General features: G+C 62.5%; 1 protein-coding gene across 10 annotated transcripts in view; it reads left to right on the top strand.

Moving 5' to 3' along the window:
• Positions 1–19950, top strand: part of IQCE (IQ motif containing E) — a 48523-nt gene that overhangs the window by 11312 nt on the left and 17261 nt on the right. For 7 of the 10 annotated variants that reach the window (XR_011384704.1, XM_070064826.1, XM_070064829.1 and 4 more), the window contains exons 4-14: positions 634–762; positions 2503–2573; positions 10506–10619; positions 10699–10749; positions 14145–14215; positions 14961–15033; positions 15135–15184; positions 16846–17009; positions 17989–18044; positions 18406–18605; positions 19478–19582. Coding sequence is in view for 9 of the 10 variants with exons in the window: in XM_070064826.1 (XP_069920927.1) it covers positions 634–762; positions 2503–2573; positions 10506–10619; positions 10699–10749; positions 14145–14215; positions 14961–15033; positions 15135–15184; positions 16846–17009; positions 17989–18044; positions 18406–18605; positions 19478–19582 (1084 nt within the window). In the remaining variant the exon portion in view is untranslated. Of the gene's footprint in view, positions 1–633; positions 763–2502; positions 2574–10505; positions 10620–10698; positions 10750–14144; positions 14216–14960; positions 15034–15134; positions 15185–16845; positions 17010–17988; positions 18045–18405; positions 18606–19477; positions 19583–19950 lie in introns of those variants that run through there. The other 3 variants (XM_070064828.1, XM_070064827.1, XM_070064832.1) reach the window with 2 other exon arrangements.

Here is a 19950-nt window from a genome sequence, read left to right as displayed (position 1 = left end):
GGAGTGCAGTGGAGGATGGCCCAAGTGCTTGGGCCCTGCACCCCATGGGAGACCAGGAGAAGCACCTGGTTCCTGGGTTTGGATCAGCGCGATGCACCGGCTGCAGCAGCCATTGGAGGGGGAACCAACGGAAGGAAGACCTTTCTCTCTGTCTCTCTCGCTCACTGTCCACTCTGCCTGTCAAAAAAGAAAAAAAAAGAATGTTTAATGAGAGCCTTTGTTTTTGCATAAATCTGTTATATTTTACTTAAAGTGAAGTCCCAGACAGAGAAGAATTTTAAAATATTTTCTTCATCTTGATGAGAACATCAAGAATGTCCTAGAAAAGGGGCCGGCGCTGTGGCAGAGCAGGTTAAGCCACCACCTGCAGTGCCGGCATCCATATGGGCGCCGGTTCGAGCCCGGCTGCTCCACTTCCGATCCAGCTCTCTGCTGTGGCCTGGGAAAGCAGTGGAAGATGGCCCAAGTGCTTGGGCCCTGCACCCGTGTGGGAGACCTGGAGGAAGCTCCTGGCTGCTGGCTTCATGAGGCCTGCCGGGATGGCTGGCAGAGCGGCCACGCGCTGGGGCATGTGGTGTGGAGTGTGGTGGGCAGGGCTGCCGTTCACCCCTGAAACCACACTTGGCTTCGCAGAGTCACCCTATTGCTCTAAGCCGAGGAAGGTGACGTCCTGGAGGTCTCTCAAGACAGCGGGGAGCATGCCTCTGAGCAGCAGGACGTCCCTGTCGCCACAGAAGCTCTGGCTGGGCTCGGCCAAGCAAGGTACGAGCTGGCCCTGCCCGCCCCACAGAGGCCATGGGGAGGTGGGGGCGCTGAGCCAGGGTGCCTGCTGGCCCTGCCTGCCCCACAGAGGCCGGGGGAGGTGGGGGTGCCAAGCCAGGATGCGTCGTGTCATGTGTCCGACTTACTGTCATGGTCTTCTCGCGTCCCGGTGTGTTTTGTCCACTCTCTGTGTGGCGTCAGTGGCCTGTGGCGTCAGTGGCCTGTGGCGGTCCCGCTCCACAGGCAGTGGTCTGCTGGCACTGGCTCCCACTGGCCTGTGAGAGCCGCAGGTCCACCTGTAGCGTTTGGGAGCTGGTCCGCACTGTGCTGGCAGCTCTGAAGTGGCCATGGTGGGACGTCTGCACACCGCTCACTGCTGGTGCGCCCCTTCAACCAGGAAGGTTGACCAGGGACCCTTGCACTGAGTCTTCTGGTCTGTCGTATTAAACCCATGCACATTCAACCCACGAAGTCTGACCCAGCCCCTGGAATCAGACCTCGCCTGGGAGCGCGCGTGGACCCACCCCCCGAGCAGCCCCCTCCCCGGTCGCCTGAGTGAAGCTGTAGGAGCCCAGGGGTCGTGGCTCAGGCGTTCCACCAGCAGCAGTGAGCACATGGCTGGAGACGCGCACATGGCTCAGGAGAAGCCGGGAGTGTTTGGATTCCAGGGGGCCTTGCTCGGCATGGGCCGACGTCTGGCTTCCGGTGCGGGCTCTGCTGTGTAGAAACTGCAGCGTCACACTAGGCTAATCCTCCGCCTAGCGGCGCCGGCACACTGGGTTCTAGTCCCGGTCGGGGCGCCGGATTCTGTCCCGGTTGCCCCTCTTCCAGGCCAGCCCTCTGCTGTGGCCCGGGAATGCAGTGGAGGATGGCCCAGGTGCTTGGGCCCTGCACCCCATGGGAGACCAGGAAAAGCACCTGGCTCCTGGCTCCTGCCATCGGATCAGCGCAGTGCGCTGGCCGCAGCGCGCCAGCCGCGGCGGCCATTGGAGGGTGAACCAACGGCAAAGGAAGACCTTTCTCTCTGTCTCTCTCTCTCACTGTCCACTCTGCCTGTCAAAAAAAAAAAAAAAAAAAAAAAGAAACCGCAGCGTCGTGGAGCAGTGCCCCGGGAAAGGCCCTTCCACCTGAGTGTCCCCGCGTGGCTGTCGCCTCCCTAAACCAGTCTTCCTTAAATTTGCTAGAAAACAAGAAACACACGGGCAAGGCCGACGGTCCTGAAAAGCCTCGACTCACCCAGAAAACGGGCTTGTCTCACGGTTGCGCATTCCTCCCAGGGCTTTGCTGTGTGCCCGGCCCGGCTTTCCGCAGAGGCTGGACAGAGGGCAGCGGAGGACGCGCGGACACTGCGCACTGCTCTCCGCCCCGCCCCGCCCGACTCCGACTCCCAGTGTGTTAGGCAGCCTGGGAGCACCAAGTGCTGCCGTGTGTCCACCGCAGTCAGGCTGACCCCGTGTGCATTCTCTCGCTTCAGCCTTTACCCCGTTTGCTTGGGGAAATTGGAGTCGGCTGCCTTGGCCTCCTCGGCCCTCGGCTGCCCAGTGAGCTGGGAGTCAACCGCCAGCCGCGCTCCCACACTTTCCAAACCATCAGGCTAGGGGTGCTGAAGCAGCTTTACTTTGCTTTTTTATTCTTTTTAAAAAAGAGTAATAAGTCCCAGTTTTCCTTGAACTATAGCTACAGCTCGTAGTACTGTTGAGGTGATTTTCCCAGGTCACCTGTATAGGTGTGTCTCTCCAGGTCACGTCCCCGGGACTCCCGTGTACCGAGAGAAGGAAGACATGTACGATGAGATCATCGAGCTGAAGAAGGTAGCGCGTCCCTACTGCTTTCCACAGCGAGAGCCTGCTGGGCTGTGCGCGTGCCACACACACTCACACACACCTGCCTGGGACCCTGGCCCCTGCTGGGCTGTGCGCGTGTCACACACACACACACACATACCTGACTGGGACCCTGGCCCCTGCTGGGCTGTGCACATCTCTCACACACACACACACACACCCCTGCCTGGGACCCTGGCCCCTGCTGGGCTGTGCGCGTGTCACACACACACACGCACCCCTGCCTGGGACCCTGGCCCCTGCTGGGCTGTGCGCGTGTCACACACACACACGCACCCCTGCCTGGGACCCTGGCCCCTGCTGGGCTGTGCGCGTGTCACACACACACACACGCACCCCTGCCTGGGACCCTGGCCCCTGCTGGGCTGTGCGCGTGTCACACACATTCACACACCCCTGCCTGGGACCCTGGCCCCTGCTGGGCTGTGCGCGTGTCACACACACACACACATACCTGACTGGGACCCTGGCCCCTGCTGGGCTGTGCACATCTCTCACACACACACACACACACCCCTGCCTGGGACCCTGGCCCCTGCTGGGCTGTGCGCGTGTCACACACACACACGCACCCCTGCCTGGGACCCTGGCCCCTGCTGGGCTGTGCGCGTGTCACACACACACACGCACCCCTGCCTGGGACCCTGGCCCCTGCTGGGCTGTGCGCGTGTCACACACACACACACGCACCCCTGCCTGTGACCCTGGCCCCTGCTGGGCTGTGCGCGTGTCACACACACACACCCCCCTGCCTGGGGCCCTGGCCCGTGCTGGGCTGTGCGCGTGTCACACACACACACACCTGACTGTGACCCTGGCCCGTGCTGGGCTGTGTGTGTCTCACACACACACACACACACCTGCCTGGGACCCTGGCCCCTGCTGGGCTGTGCGCGTCACACACACACACACGCACACCCCTGCCTGGGACCCTGGCCCATGCGTGGGATCTGGGGATCTGGCTGGCTGAAGGAGCTGGCTGCGGGCATGTCCAGGCTCTGCTCCTGCAGGCGAGGCCTGGGAGCCTCAGGGCCCCTGGGCAGCGAGACTGGGAGTCTTCCGGCGAGGCTGTGGTGCTGTCCCCTGCGGGCTCCCTTAGCGCTGCCGAGGCGCTCCCGGCCCCGCTCAGCTGAGACGGGCAGGAGCAGCTGTGATCGCTATACCCATGACGAGTCCAATGCTCCGAGGCCAGTCACTGTGCGGCGTAGCCAGCAGCAGGGCCCCTGCCCCCGTGTTCGTGCGCTCTGCACACCCCAGTGTGCGCTGCCGTGGAGGGCATGGGCCCCACACCAGTGTGGAACACCCATCAGTGTTTTCCTGTGCCTGGAGAAATCACCTGGGGTCACTCCTCCGGAGTCTGCCTATTTACAGACCCCCGGCCTGCGTGGAAGGAGGGGTGAGGGAGGGGGTGCGGCGAGGAGTCCCGAGGCCGCCCCAGGCCACAGGAAGGCGCCGGGGTCCCGAGGGGAGACTGGGAGCTGGGGGGGGGGGGTGAGGTCGTGGCCGCTGCGCCCCTGTCGGAGCCTCCAGCAGGGGTCGGCTGGAAGCGCAGCTGCGCCGGTCCTCGTGAGGAACCTGCTGGGGGCGGGGCCTGGGCCAGAGGACGTCGACTGCACTTGCGCCTGCCGGCTCAGTTTCTGGATAAACAGCCCAGACTCCCGCATTCAGAAAGAGGAGTTGGTTCAGTCTCCCAGGGCTGTGGGATCTGACGCCAGAGCAGCCTCTCCATGGCAAGCAGTGCCTCAGTTCCCAGTTAGAAATGGGGCTGGGCTCGTGGCCCGACAGGTGAAGCTGCCAGCTGCCGCACTGACAACCCCTGTGGACGCCGGTTCAAGTCCCAGCTGCTCCACTTCCGATCCAGCACCCTGCCAATGAGGCGGGAAAGCCGTGGAAGACGGCTCAAATGCTTGGGCCCCTGCACCACATGGGGACCGGATGGAGCTGCTGGCTCCTGGCTGCTGCCTGGCCCAGCCTGGCTTACTGTGGCCATTTGGGGAATGAGCCAACAGATGGAAGATCTCTCTGTGTAACTCTGCCTTTCAAATTAATAAATACATCTTTAAAAAAAGCATGGGGGGGTGCTAATAGTGGCAGTCCATCAAAATGCTTCAGTGCAGTGCCTGAGACACGCTGCAGAGTGGTGGGGAGGCCCCTGCCCCGGGGGCTGCGCCAGTCGCCATCCCCTGAGACTCCCACGACCGCGGCTGCCCACAAGACAGCCCCGCGCTAGCCACGCCCAGTCACTCGCACTGTGCCCTCCTCGCCGTCCCTCTGCACTGCTGGCATTCTGACAGGAACGTGGCCTCCAGAGCTGGCGTGCACAGTCGGGGGCCCTGGGACCCGGAGCTGTCACAGCTGTCAGTTCTCCCCATCGCTAGGCTAGAATCTTTACATGTTGTGTACAGCCTATTTTTATTTTTCTTAAACCTCTAACGTGGAGTGGTGTCATTCAGTTTCCGAGTGTCCGGCGGTGTCCACGCTCCTCGTCTTTTCTGTTCTGGTTCCCGGCATGGTTGTGAGGGCCGCAGATACACTCCGTCTTGGTGGTTCTCTTCCATCTCAGGTTTGCTGTGTGGCCCGGGGTGTGGTGCCCCTGGGCCTGTGCGTGGTGGGGAGTTCTGGTCCTGGGCCTGTGCGTGGTGGGGAGTCCGGCTCCTGGGCCTGTGCATGGTGGGGAGTCCGGCTCCAGGGCCTGTGCGTGGTGGGGAGTCCGGCTCCTGGGCCTGTGCGTGGTGGGGAGTCCGGCTCCTGGGCCTGTGCGTGGTGGGGAGTCCGGCTCCAGGGCCTGTGCGTGGTGGGGAGTCCGGCTCCTGGGCCTGTGCGTGGTGGGGAGTCCGGCTCCTGGGCCTGTGCGTGGTGGGGAGCTCCGCTACTCGGCTCCCAGGGCTGCCGGTGCGGGGAGCGCTCCTGTCCTGCTGAGTTTGTGGCACTGTTGGAGCAGCTGGTGAGAGGGTACTCAGGTCTCCAACTGTGATGGAACCGTCTGTTTCCCCTGCACTCCTGTTTCTGATTCACGCCGCGTGGCTGGTCGTCCAGCTGTCTTGCTGCACTGACCTTTCTGGCCGCTATGCCTGGCTCCGTTCTGGTCACTGAATCTGGTCTCAGGCACCGCTGCTTTCTTTGCGTTAACATTGGTGTCTGCCCACCTGCCGGTGCTGTTACATCCTAGACAGCTGGTGGGTGGGTCCGGTTTTTTTTTTTTTTTTTTTTTTTTTTTTTTTTTTGACAGAGTGGACAGTGAGAGAGAGACAGAGAGAAAGGTCTTCCTTCCGTTGGTTCACTCCCCAAATGGCCACTACGGCCAGTGCACTGCGCTGATCTGAAGCCAGGAGCCAGGTGCTTCTCCTGATCTCCCATGGGGTGCAGGGCCCAAGCACTTGGGCCATCCTCCACTGCACTCCCAGGCCACAGCAGAGAGCTGGCCTGGAAGAGGGGCAACCGGACAGAATCCGGCGCCCCGACTGGGACTAGAACCCGGTGTGCCGGTGCCGCAGACGGAGGATTAGCCTAGTGAGCCGCGGCGCCGGCCAGGTGGGTCCTGTTTTTTAAAGCGCTTTTCTGCTTCCTGGCATTTAGATCATTTATGCATTTTTATTGATATATTTGCACTTAAGGCTCAGGTTTTATTTTCTGTTTTCCACTTGTTCTCTCTGTATTACATTCCTGTTTTTTTCTGCATTTCTATGCCTTCAACTTTTTTTAAGAATTCCATTTTGATTTACATACTGGTTTTTTGTTTTAAAATTTATTGCTATGGCTGGATTTGTGATGTAGCAGGTAAAGCCATACCCCGCAGCGCCAGCTCCCATGTGGGTGCTGATTCATTCCTGGCTGCTCTGCTTCTGATCCAGCCCCCTGCTGATGCCCTGGGAAAAGCAACGGAAGGTGGCCCAAGTGTTTGGACCCTGCCACCCTGGTGGTGGGAGACCCAGATGAAGCTCCTGGCTCTTGGCTTCAGCCTGGTTCAGCCCTGGTCAGTGTGGCCATCTGGGGACTGAACCAGCAGATGGAAGATTCTCTCTCTCTCTCTCTCTTTCCCTCTCCTCTGTCTCTCTTTCAAATAAATAATTTTTTTTAAGTCTGTGGAAAGCCAGATTAAAAGATGTGCTTATTTTGGTGGAAAAATGTTGGCGTTCCAAGCATAGTTTTCTTCCTTCTATGCACCTCACATGAGCCATTTAAAGTCTCTGTGTTTACCACTTACCGTGGTCAGTTTGAGTGAGGAACAGAAACCTTACCTCTCCTTACATCCCTTTACCTTGTGCCATTTGTAAACAATTTTTTAAAAAGATTATTTATTTGGAAGGCAGAGTTAGAGAGAGGCAGAGCTGAGCAGAGAGACCTTCCATCCGCTGGTTCACTCCCCAGATGGCTGCAACAGCCAGAGCTGGGCCCATCTGAAGCCAGGAGCTTCTTCCAGGTCTTCCAGCCGGAGTCCAAGCACTTGGGCCATCTTCCACTGCTTTCCCAGGCTGTAGCAGAGAGCTGGATCGAAAGTGGAGCAGCTGGGACTCAAACTGGCTTCTATAAGGGATGCTGGCACAGGAGGCGGCGGCTTTACCCGCTACGCCACAGCGCCGGCCCATGGACAATCTTTAAAATTCTTCCTCTGTGTACACAGAAAACCACATCTGTTTTACTGTTTTGCGTTAGCTGTGAAAGGTAATGTAAGAAACTCAGAGAAGGAGGGAGCGTTCTAGTGGCCCGCATCTTCACTTTCCCATCCTCCCTCCCTTCCCTCCTGCTACTCCAAGACCCCTCTCATCGCCTCTTCTCTGTTAGAGGACACTCTGGCGTCCTCCAGACGCCCTCTCCCCCTCATCTTCAGAATCCCTCCCCAAGGGACCACCTCCCACCGCCCCTTCCTCCCCAAGGGACCACCTCCCTGCTGCCCAGCCCTGTCTCCACCCCCCTTCCTCCCCAAGGGACCACCTCCCTGCTGCCCAGCCCTGTCTCCACCGCCCCCTTCCTCCCCAAGGGACCACCTCCCTGCTGCCCAGCCCTGTCTCCACCGTCCCTTCCTCCCCAAGGGACCACCTCCCTGCTGCCCAGCCCTGTCTCCACCGTCCCTTCCTCCCCAAGGGACCACCTCCCTGCTGCCCAGCCCTGTCTCCACCCCCCTTCCTCCCCAAGGGACCACCTCCCTGCTGCCCAGCCCTGTCTCCACCGCCCTCTTCCTCCCCAAGGGACCACCTCCCTGCTGCCCCGCCCTGGCTCCACCACCCCTTCCTCCCCAAGGGACCACCTCCCTGCTGCCCAGCCCTGTTCCACCGCCCCCCATTCCTCCCCAAGGGACCACCTCCCTGCTGCCCAGCCCTGTTCCACCGCCCCCCATTCCTCCCCAAGGGACCACCTCCCTGCTGCCCAGCCCTGTTCCACCGGCCCCCATTCCTCTCCAAGGGACCACCTCCCTGCTGCCCAGCCCTGTCTCCACCCCCCGTCCTCCCCAAGGGACCACCTCCCCGCTGTCCAGCCCTGTTCCACCGCCCCCGTCCTCCCCAAGGGACCACCTCCCTGCTGCCCAGCCCTGTTCCACCACCCCCCATTCCTCCCCAAGGGACCACCTCCCTGCTGCCCCGCCCTGTCTCCACCACCTCTTCCTCCCCAATGGACCACCTCCCTGCTGCCCAGCCCTGTCTCCACCACCCCTTCCTCCCCAAGGGACCACCTCCCTGCTGCCCAGCCCTGTCTCCACCGCCCCCTTCCTCCCCAAGGGACCACCTCCCTGCTGCCCAGCCCTGTCTCCACCGCCCTCTTCCTCCCCAAGGGACCACCTCCCTGCTGCCCCGCCCTGGCTCCACCGCCCCCTTCCTCCCCAAGGGACCACCTCCCTGCTGCCCAGCCCTGTCTCCACCGCCCCGTCCTCCCCTGTCCCTACCACTCAGCTGTCTCCACCCCTCCTGCCCTCCCCGTAGGTTTGTCTTCAGTCACCACCGGGAACCTGTCGGTCATCACTTCTGCACATAGTCTGAGCGCACTGTCTCCTGTGATGGCTGCCCAGGCCCGAGACTTCCTGCCTGTCCCTCCCGTGCTGGCTGGGGGTCCGTCTCTGTCTTAGAGGCCACTGCTTCTTGCCCCTGGCCTCTCCAGTCTGCCGGATTTCAGTTCTGTGACTTCACTTGCTTCTTTGTACTTTGGTGCTGTGCTGAGACTTTCTGGCCTTCTGTTGGCTTCAGTGTGTTCCTAACCAGAACCAGCCATGCAGGCATCTGTCTGGGCTGTGCACTGGGGCGGGCGCCTGGACCGCACTGAAACGCGCCCCACGCCCCGCACTGCTCCTGATTCCAGGCTCCTGCTGACGCACACCTGGGAGGCTCTGGAGAAGCCGCGGGGAGCTGGGCCCTGCCCCCCCGTGGCAGACCCAGACTGGGCACCTGACCCAGAGCTAGCTGTCGTGGGTGCTCAGAGTGACCGGCACATGGGATGCCTCTCTCCTTCTCGCCCTCTTTTTTAAAGATCAATTTTTAAAAATCCAGTCTTTGTCGGGTGAGCCTGGCGTCTGCCATCTTGCTCCAGTGCCCACTGAGGCCGAGAGTCCCTGGTTCTGGCTGGCTGGGATGGCGAGCGCCAGTCATCACACTCCAGCCCCTTCAGTCTTCTGACCTGGTAGCTCCGGTGGGTGAGGGGCGCCCCCTCGCTCCCACCAAGGGGCGGGGTGGAAGTCGGGTTCCCCATTGCGCTTTTGTGGACACCCCCACGGGGAGGGGCTCCTCATTCCTGCCAGGCAGACAGCCGCTCAGGCTGCTGTCCGCACAGCCTTGTCACCACTGGGGCGTACAAGTCCTGCCTCCAGTGGCCTCTGGGGCACCTCGGTACTGCCTGCAGGGCTCGTGGCTCCGCGCTCAGCCTCTCCCGGTCCATGGGACCAGTGTCCCTGTGGTTTTACTGGAGTGGACACTTTCTGCCTTGTCAGCCTGCCCCTTTTCGGTGCCAGGCAGAGGAAAGAGGCCGTGGGGGACGTGAGCCGGCTGTGCCCTGTGGCACCCCGTCCCGACCAGGCCCAGAGACGGCTGGAAGAGCTCCCTGCCTTGTGGCCCCCAGGTCCCCTTCTCCAGCAGGGTCACCTTGGGTGGCCGCCTGTGGTGCCCGAGGATCTCAGCTGGGCAAGAGGGGAAGGGAGGCTCCTCCTCCTGGAAGCAGACCCCTTGTTAGACTTTTTAGCTTTCTCCGGGCTGTGGGTTAGCAGATTCAGTCCACAGCCAGGCGTGGAGCGCCACCATCTGTCGTGCTGCCCTGGGCCCCCCGGCCCTTCCTGGGACGTGCACTTAGGCGACTGGTTCTGCTGGGTCATTTGGCCTCCTCGGAGGGCCACAGCCCTGGAAGGGAGACGCTGCCCACAGGGATCCCTGGCTGCTGTGTGCAGCTCGGCCTTGGCTCTCTGAGCTCTCGACCCTGTCTCAGTGAGGAGTGGAACAAGGAGAACGAGAGGGACCTCCATGCCCTCCTGAAGGACCAGGGAAGCCCCAGGCGGTAGGGAGGGTGTCACTGCCAAGTGCAGGCCAGCTGCAGAAACTGAGTAAACTTAGTTCCGGGGAAGACTGACCACTGTGGGCTTCGCTCCCAGGCCACCCCAGCGGGGTCAGACTCGTCACAGGCCAACGTGGGGCAGCACGGCTCTCTGAGCCGCGGCTGAGAAACAGTCACGGCATTAGCCTTTGGTGAGCGGGAGTGACGCGCTCCTCACGTGGACGTGGCCAAGAACGCGTGACGTGTCTCCCCTGCTGGTGCCTGGGGGTGACGGTGCTGCTCCGGGGCCGCAGGGGCCTGGCCCGTGGCAGAGCTCCGCTCCCACCCTGCCCAGTGCGGGGGAGCAGGCGGCTGTGGCACGCGCCCGCCGTCCCCCTGTTTCACCGGGTGTGCGTGCCCGCCGTGCATGGGCGTGGCCCCTCTCGTCTTCAGTCACTGCACGTGCAGAAGAGCGCCGTGGACCTGATGCGGACGAAGCTGCGGCGCTTACAGGAGGAGAACAGCAGGAAGGACCGGCAGATCGAGCAGCTCCTGGAGCCAGGCCGAGTGAGTGCCGGGCCCTGGCGGCAGGCTCGCCCGTGGGGCCGCCGCCCACCGCCTTCATGTCGCGTCTGCTTCACCACAGGGCCCCGATGTTGCTCGGACTCTGGCGGAGAAAAGGCCCGACGCTGGCTGGGTGAGTGGTCTCCGGGGCACGGGGCGCCGGGCGGAGATGCGGGGGTCGGGCCGTCTAGAAGCATTCTGCACAGCGCGTGGGGGTGCAAGACGGCGCTCCAGACACTGTCGGGGGCACGAGGGGGTTGCAGGCTCACCAGAGGCCAAGAAGCAGAGGGCTCCAAAAGTTGGTGTGGAAGTGGAATTCATGATGAAGTTGTGCTGGTACAAGATGATTCTGAAGCTCGTGATAGTTTTTTCATAATGTACGTTTTCCGTGAACTTGGTGAACACCCTTCTGCATGAATTTCAAACGTTTTTTGGACCAAAATAAGCATCTTTTAATTCCATTTTCCACTATCTTTTTCAAGAACCCTCCTGTGTTATGGAGAAAAAGTCACAACGACCTTCCCTAATCATGCCCAAAAAATGCACTGCTGTGCTTGGCACGCCGTGCTGGGTACAACACAGCCACACAGCAGCAGTGCAGGGACGCCTCTGGTGTGGAGCGCCGGGCACAGACACGGAGACGCGGGCACCTCGGGCCGGCACTGCCTGCCGGCGAGTCAGGAGGCGCCAAGAGGGAGTCGCTTTTCAGAGTACTGAACACAAAGAACACGGTAACAGTGGCGGGACCAGCGGATCCGCGGATTCGGTTACACACGCTGGGTCAGCTGGGATGAGCAAGGGGAAGGAGCCGCCGACCAGGTCAGCAGTGCTTCTGTCCAGAACACACACACGACAGCCAGACAGGCCCTGCGAGCCCCTGAAGGCGGCAGCCGCTCTGGGACACACCACCACCACTTCCATATGAGCGAAGACCGCCTGGCGCTGTGCCGAGGATGGGCCGGTCTCCTTGACTGCGCCTGGAAGCGGCCAGTGTCCCCACATCACAGCGTCTTCCTGGAACAGTGCAGTGCTGGGATTATCACACAGGTGATCTCCCTGGAGTTTTTGGAATAGAGATTTCAGTCTTGTTTCTAAAACCAGGAAATAGGTCAAAAGATCTGCCAGACCGGTTCATCCGAGTGGTGGGGAGACAGGGACAGGGTCTCGGTGCCGTCGTCCCAGCGGCAGCAAGGACACCTGAGAGCAGCACAGTTCGCCCAGGTCACAAGCAGTAGTGGCCCAGCGCTGTGGGCAGTGGGTGAAGCCACACCTGGACCCCAGCAGCCCACATGGGCACTGGTTCGAGTCCTGGCTGCTCCACTTCTGATCCAGCTCCCTGCTAGTGGTCCGGGAAGACAGTGGAACACGGCGTAACTGCCTGGGCCCCTGCCAGCCATGTGGGACACCAGGTGGAGTTCCTGCTCCCAGCTTCGGCCTGGCCAGTCCTGGCCACCGTGGCCATCTGGGGAGTGAAGCAGCAGGTGGAAGACCGCCCTCTTCTCTCTTCCCCTCTCTGTCCCCCTGACTTTCAGATGAGTAAGTAGGTATTTAAAAATAAAATAAAAGCAGTACGGCAGGACTGAGGAGAAGCAGGGGTGCCCAAACCTTAGACTTGGCGTGGCGTGGCGTGGCGTGGCGTGGTGGGACGGCCAGGCCAGAGCGGAGGGCTGTCAAACTGCCCAGTGCCCAGGTCAGACTTCTTTTTGGGACTCTCTCAGGAAAGGAGTCTCGCACAAGGCCACTTGCACAAGGATACGTCTCTCTGCCCAATTTGAGGGAAAACTGCAGAGTGGAATTGCTATCGCAAAACATTTGTAAAACAGATACTAAAAGAGAAAACCAGCGCGCGGACTTGTATGAAACGCCGACCTGGGGAGCCGCATGAAGGGCGCCGTGAACCTCTCGTCCTGTGAAGAGCTGGGTTTCTGTCCGCCGCGAGCGCAGCGCTGGGCGGGTGCACTGTGCACCTGAGCGTCCGCGGCCATATGGGCCTGCAGGGCGGCCGGCAGCCACTCGGGAAACACTTGCGCGCGGCCAAGGATTTCTCTTGAGGAGCTGATTACAGCGCACAGCGGTCAGGACTGAACCCGCAGCCTCGCGGCGTGGACGGGCAGCCGGCGCGTGCACGGCCCCTGGGCTCTGTGACAGGACCGCCAGCCGGAACCACCGCCTTGTAGCGCTGAGGGGGGGGGACGGCAAGGAGGCAGCGCCCTGGAAGACGCACAGCCTTCCTCTGCCACACGCCTGCGCAGCTGCAAGAGAGGGAGGAGGGCTGCTCCGAGAGGCGCCCACAGACGTGACCAGGGCGAAACTGGCCGCGGGCGGGGCCCACGACGCGGAACAGGAGGCAGCCCGAGGGGGGCTCCGGCCCACCGCGCGCCCGCCTGCCCTGCCCGAGCGCTGGGCCGCATCGCTGGGGAGAAGCGACGTCACGAAGAAGTTTACTTGGCTGCAAGAGAACTTGAAATCATCAAAAGTTGTGAAAGATGCCTATTAGGAAACACTTGAGTGAATTTAAAAACATTTTTTTCCTCAACATAAGCTTCCCTTTGGATTCCCCTTTCCCAGGGTTTTCTGAGGGCTCCGGAGGACGGAAGGCCTGACTGCCCTGCTCTGCGGGTGCACCAAGGCACAGTAGGGGGAGGAGGAAGTAAGTGGCCGGGTCAGTCCTCAGCTTCACCCAGCACAGGAAACGGGCTCTCAGGGCTGCTGGTGACGACAGCGCCCCCTGGCAGAACCCGGCTCCAGCCCCGGGCTCCTGGCTTCTGCCTGGACCAGCCCCGGCCGTTGCTGGCAGTAGGGGAGTGAACCAGCGGACAGAAGATGTCTTCCCCCAGCCTGTTCTGCCTTTCAAGCTAATAAAAAATTTTTAGAAAGAAAATGCATTCGTTTACTACTAATGTAATTTTAAATTACTTTAAAAAACCAAGTAAGTTGTTTACTGGGGTCAGCACTGTGACACAGTGGGTAAAGCTGCCACTTGGAACGCCAGCATCCCCTGTGGGCGCCAGTTCGAGTTCTGGCTGCTCTGCTTCCTGGGAGGGCAGTGGAGGATGGCCCGGGTCCTTGGGCCCCTGCGCCTGCATGGAGACCAGGAGGAGGCCTGGCTCCTGGCTCCTGGCTGCGGGTCGGCACCGCTCTGGCCATTAAGGCTCTTCGCGAGTGAACCAGTGGATGGAAGACCCCCCTCTCTCTCTCTCTGCTTCTGCCTCTCTGTAACTCTGCCTTTCAAGTAAATAAATCAATCTTTTTAAAAAGTAGTTGCTTATTCGAAAGGGGAGGACAAGGCACGGCCTCCCAGACCCTGGGTGCCGCGCCCCTGCCCCTCTGGGCCCAGCGGCCACGGGCTGGCTCAGTCAGCGCCTGCATCTGTGACGGTGGCGTCCCCACTGCCGCTGGTGGCCGCGGCGGCCTCTCCTGGCAGAGTCTAGAGGAGGTCAGTGTGGACGTGGACGTGCACCAGGAGGGAGGGAGCGGGCAGGCCGGGGCCCCTGGAGGCCGGAGCTGCAGTGCCGGCGTCTCTTACAGGTCATGAACGGGCTGAGGCAGAGGATCTTCAAGCTGGAGCGGCAGTGCAAGGAGAAGGACACCACCATCAAGTACGGGGCGGGGCTGGGGGCGGGGCAGGGGGCGGGGCAGGGGGTCAGGGCTGGGCCTGCGGCGGGGTGCAGCTGGGGCACCCTCGCTGTCCTAGTCTTCGTTTCCTGGGGGCCCTGGGGCTTTCATCCCCACCTCCACCCGAATGCCGGCTGCTTGTGCTCCCGGCAGATGGGATCGGGGAGTGGCACCTTGCTGCACCCCCTCCGTGTTGTGGGGCCGCTGTCCCGTCCCATGACAGGCAGGTGGAGCAGGCTCCGTGCTGCTGCGGGGCGGCTACACACAGTTCTCTGTCTTCGGCGTGGGGGCACAGTCTCTGCTGGCTGTGTGTATTTAAGGGCCCTGTGTGTCCTGTCCTCACTGCCCCGTGCTGAGGTTTGTCGGCTTACACAGCTGGTTCTGTGCCTCAGTGCTGCACCCTGCGCTCCCCTCTAAGGCCCGCGGGCTGCTGAGGGCGAGGGCAGTGTGGCCGGCACAACCCCCAGGCGGCGTCCTCCCTGAACGCGGGCCTCTCCACCTTTCCCCAGCGACAAAGACAGCAGCTTCTCTGGAGAGGCTGGTCCTGAGGGATGCCTTTGCCATGAGGCGTGGCTAGTGCCACACAGGAGACATTTCTGTCGTGAGCAGCTGTCTCTCAAATGGAGGCTTCTGCCCAGGGCCACGAGCCCCCGGAGGCCTGCTCGGGTCCTGGTGTTCAGGGGAACCTTCACGTGCCCCACCATGCTGACTGGGAACTTGGGCTTTCAGCAAGCTGCAGACAGACATGAAGACCACCAACCTGGAAGAGATGCGGATCGCCATGGAGACCTACTACGAGGAGGTGTGTGGGAGGCAGGGCCACCGATGGGAAACGAGACACAGCTGGGCAGGAGGACGTCTCCGTGCCCCTCTGTTCTCACGCATCTCATCTTGTCTTCACAGATCCGCCGTCTGCAGACCCTGCTGGCGAGTTCCGAGTCCACCGGAAAGAAGTACGGTCGCGCCGGAGGCCGGGTTTCTCGTGTTGTCTCATTAGTGGCCGCTGCCGCCGTGGCCGTGGCCGGCGTGGCGGGCTTCCATCCTGGGGGTGGGAGAGGTGCCAGTGACACAGGCTGCCTAGCAGCGCAGCGCGGGCCTGGAAGTCCCTGCTGTCAAGGTGGTGCGCCTCCTGGGCAGGCCCTGGGCCCTCGCACGAGCTCATTCCAGAGGAGTTTCTGAGAGATGCAAGGGCTCTGCCGTCTCGTGGAAGCTGCTCCCTGGGTGGGCTCCCTGCTGCCGACCGCTGAAGTCCCCATGGCCCAGCCTGGCCAGCCCCTCTGCTTGGCCCCGAGTGGCGTTAAGATGGGTTGGGAAGCAGGGCTGGGTGCCCGCTGGGTCTGCGAGGCCCACACCCCTGCCCTCAGGAAATGCAGGCGTGGGCTCCTGTGAGCTGCATCCGCCTTCAGTGGCCTGTCCTGGTTTCCATGTTTGTGCTGAGACGCCCCACTGAACATGCAGTGCTGACTCACTGACAGGGAGTCACGGCCAGGGCTCCTTCCCGGGCATGCTGCGTCCCTGCCAGTCAGCCTGTTTGCTGGGGCACCAGGCAGCACCTGAGCACTGTTAGGAACAGACGGGACTGGGGCTGGCGCCGTGGCACAATAGGTTAATCCTCCGCCTGCGGCGCCAGCATCCCATATGGGTGCCGGTTAGAGACCCAGCTGCTCCACTCCCAGTCCAGCTCTCTGCTGTGGCCCGGGAAAGCAGTGGAGGATGGCCCAAGTGCTGGGGCCCTGCACCCCATGGGAAACCAGAAGAAACTCCTGGCTCCTGGCTTCGGATCAGCGCAGCTCCGGCCATTGCAGCCATCTGGGGGGTGAACCAGCGGAAGGAAGACCTCTCCCTGTCTCTCCCTCTCACTGTCTGTAACTCTACCTCTCAAATAAATAATAATAAAAAAAAAAAAAAAAAAAAAAAACAACAACAACAACAACAACCAGACGTGACCAACAGAGAGGAGAACATGTACACTCAGGAGGCCAGAGAGGGCCTGGCTCAGCCTGAGCCGGGACATCTGTCTCACCACTGCACGCACGTATGCATGCCCACAAAAGCCCCAAGTGGTATTTGACATGGTTTTTGAACATATTTTTATCTACTTGAAAGGCAAGAGTCACAGAGAGAGAGATGCTCCAACTGCTAGTTCACTCCCCAAATGCCCACGACAGCCAAGGCTGGGCCAGGCCGAAGCCAGGAGCTGGCAACTCCACGTGGGGGGAAGACGCCCAAGCCCCTGTGGGCACGTCAGTGGAAGCGGGACCAGAAGCCGCACTCAGTCCAGGATGTGGGTCCCGGGCAGCAGCTGCTGCGCCACAGCACGCGGCCCCACGCGTGGCACTGAGGGCCATCACCGGCTGACAGCCAGATCCACGCAGGTGCAGCGTGCAGACACTGAGGAGCTGAACGAGGCCACAGCCAGTATCTCAGCCCCTGCCACCAAGTGGGACAGTCAGCCCATGGACCCGAGCACCTGCCTGCTGCACAGCGCCGCGGGCTGCCCGTCAGGCGCTCACTGCTGGGTCATCTGGGAATCAGCTGCCAAGTCCGCGGGCGTCCTGAGCAGAGACAGGCATGGCGCCTGCTCCCGCTGAGCCTGTCTGCGTCTGCTCCCCAGGCCTGCGGGGGACAGGAAGGCCGGCGTTAAGCGGCAGAAGAAAATGAGCAGCACCCTCCTCAGCTTGTCGCGGAGCGTGCAGGAGCTCACGGAGGAGAACCAGAGCCTCAAGGAGGACCTGGACCGCGTGCTGAGCAGCTCGCCCACCATCGACAACGTAAAGGGTATCGGCCCGGGGGGGAGGGTGCGGCCTGTCCAGTGTACAGCAGGGAAAGAGGCCTCAGGGGACAGCGAGCCTGGGGTGGGGCCCAGCCGGGATGAGGTGAAGGCCACCGGTCACACAGCTGGGGGCAGGCTGGGCTGGCGGCCCAGAAAAGGCCCGCGTGCCCGTGTGTGTGCCGGCCACGGGGGTCTGTGGGTGCCCAGCCTAGCCGCGGTACAGTGGCGGGCAATGAGACAGTTGCTGGGTGGGGGCTGTGTAGAGCAGAAGACTGAGGGTCTCAGGGTCTCCCCCATTTGCCAAGGACCCCCTGGCTTCTGTGCCCGGGGAAAAGGGGCCCCTGCACTCGTGTGGTCAGGTGTCAGTGGCCGGTCCCGGGTGCACCTTGTGAGCAAAACTTCCAGAAACACGGGGGCCCAGCCCGCGAGAGGACGAGAGTCGGGTTCTCAGGGCTTTGAGCCGCTCAGGGCACGGCTGCCCTTTCCGGAGGTGGGGAGGGGCAGATGAGGCACAGGGTGTGTGGTGAGCTGACGTGCGTGCGGGTCATCTGCGAACAGATGGCACCAAGTGAGGTTGCCCCCGGGAACCAGGATAGCGGAGGCCCAGGGCGGACGTACACAGGTGAGGGTGAGCCGAGAGGGGCAGCCTGGAACGCAGCGGAGGGGGGAGGCCGGCAGGTGCGCCTGCAGCCGGGGGAGGTGGAGCCGGAGGATGGGCTGTGGGTCTGGCAAAGGGGAAGTCAGCGTAGTGACGGGAGGTTGAAGGCGGCCTGGCGCACCAGGACACTTGCAGCCCTAGGTCCCAGGGAGCAGAGACCGTCCAGTCCTGAAGATGCTGCCCGCCGTGGGTCTCGTGGCCTCGCACAGCTCACAGGCTGCTTGGGCCCTGAGCGGGGCCGAAGGCCTGGCTGGAGAAAGTGGTCTGTGCCGCAGGGCCATCAGGACGTCGGGATCGTCCTTCTGAATGCCTTTCCCTTCCCTCAGGTTACGTGGAGTGGAGCAAGCCCAGGCTGCTGAGACGCATCGCGGAGCTGGAGAAGGTGAGCCAAGGCCGCAGGCGGCGCAGGCAGCACAGGCGTCTGGGGCAGGCTGGGTGGCTGGCCACAGAGCGAGCGTGCACACGGACCGCAGGTGGCGGCTGCACGAGATCTGGGAGTCGCGGGCACAGAGGGAAGCAGTCTGTGAGCTCACGCCTTCCACTGCTCCCTGGGTCGTGTCCGGGGCCCTGCCGCCTGCACCCTGCCTCGGCTGGGCCTGTGCCCCACTCCCAAGCAGAGCTGGCTCGGGCCCAGGGCAGGGCCCCCGTGCCCTGCGGGAGACCGGCTTCTCAGGCCCCTGGCGCTCTTCTGGGTGGCGGAAGCACAATGAGTGGCACCTAACAGATACCTGTGTCACCTCCAGAAGATAAATTCAATGGAGAGCTCAAAGGCTCATGCTGCAGACGTGGGCAAACCGACCCCCCGGGCCCCCTCGGCGTCCACGTCCCCAGTGCACAGACAGCCGCCGGCCGACTGCCAGGAGGACCTCGCGCGCCTGCGGGGGGCCGTGAAGAGCCTGAAGGGGGAGCGGGGCACACTGCAGGCGCAGCTGCTGGAGAAAGAGTAGGTGCCCGGGCCCAGCCGTGACCGCGGGACGAGGCGTGCTCTGCAGCGGGGTGCAGGGCCGGGAGGGCACCGGGCCTCCCCAGAACCGCAGAGGGCTCTCCCGCGCAGGCCGCAGCCAGGCGTGTACACGCGGCCCTCGGAGGGAGACACGGTCCAGTTCGTGACCTGTGAGGCCCTCAGCGGGCAAGGCGAAAGCGCCTGTGCACTCTGGTGGCCTGTAGCTGCACCAGACCCAGCGCGGCTCCTGGCCCGGTGAACTAAGCCCAGCTGTCCCCGGAGATGACCTTGCCCCTCGCACGGCAGTGGCCACAGCCGGCAAAGCCAGGAGCCGTGGAGCCCCGCCCTGCCTTCTCTGGGCACCTGGGCCCCACTGAGCTCTGCGGAAGGCAGCTCCTCCCCTCCACAGTCGCACCGTGGATTTCTGATAAATGCTTCGTAAAAATCAGTGTTTCATAGCAAGTGTTAAAACTGAGGTACTCGTTTTGAAAGGTCAACAACTTCTGGAATTACCCATTCAGCCATCACGTGGCATAGGAGGCCATCCGTGGGCCCTGCCGTGTGACGGAGTGAGGCCTGGAGCGAGGTCACGCCCCGTGCCACGCGGGGACACCTGGAAGCCTGCTGGGACAGCTCAGCCCGAGGCGGCCAGCAGCCCTCCTGTCCCCGGCAGCAGCGCACGCCCCCGGCTGTGTGGGGAGGCGTCCTCACCTCCGCGTGGGACCCTGAGTTCCAGGCGGAGTTTCCAAACCCCGCTGGCTCCAGGTCTTTAGAAGGGAGGGCCTTTATCCTGGGCCCTCCGTCCGAGGGCGTGAGGGGCGCCCCCCGACCCATCCAGCTCTGCTGAGCGCGGCTCTGCTCTGTGCCCTTAGCGTGGAGCTGCGGCAGCTGCTGCAGGCCAAGGCCGACCTGGAGACGCAGCTGGAGAGCGCCAGGGAAGGCGAGAGGCAGCGTCGCGAGCAGGAGCAGGCCTGGAGGTAGGAGCCCCCCAGGCCCCCGCGGCATCCTCAGGCCTCCCAGGGGTCTCTGGGCAAAGCGCCCCGCTTCACCCCTCCAGCATGCCCGATGTGCTGTGCGGGTGGGGGCTCCTCCAGGGCAGCGCTGTTCCCGACCCCAAAGGCCACGGGCCAGTGACAGGGTCCCCAGGCCGAGGCCTCCTCGTGCAGAGGCGCAGACACGGGAAACGTGACCTTTGTTTGGAATTCCGCCTCATTTGGCTTCTTCCCCCGTGAAGAACCGGCAGTCCAAGCTCGGGCGGCTTGGCGCGACTGCAGGGGCGCCGCTCGGTGCCGTCATCCTGTCTCAGAGCACGTGGGGCCGGTCCCAGCTCTGCTTCCTTCTGACG

Source organism: Oryctolagus cuniculus, chromosome 19 (assembly GCF_964237555.1).
Source record: "Oryctolagus cuniculus chromosome 19, mOryCun1.1, whole genome shotgun sequence".
Classification (NCBI taxonomy): Eukaryota; Metazoa; Chordata; class Mammalia; order Lagomorpha; family Leporidae; genus Oryctolagus; species Oryctolagus cuniculus.
This window is presented reverse-complemented; position numbering and strand designations above follow the sequence as displayed.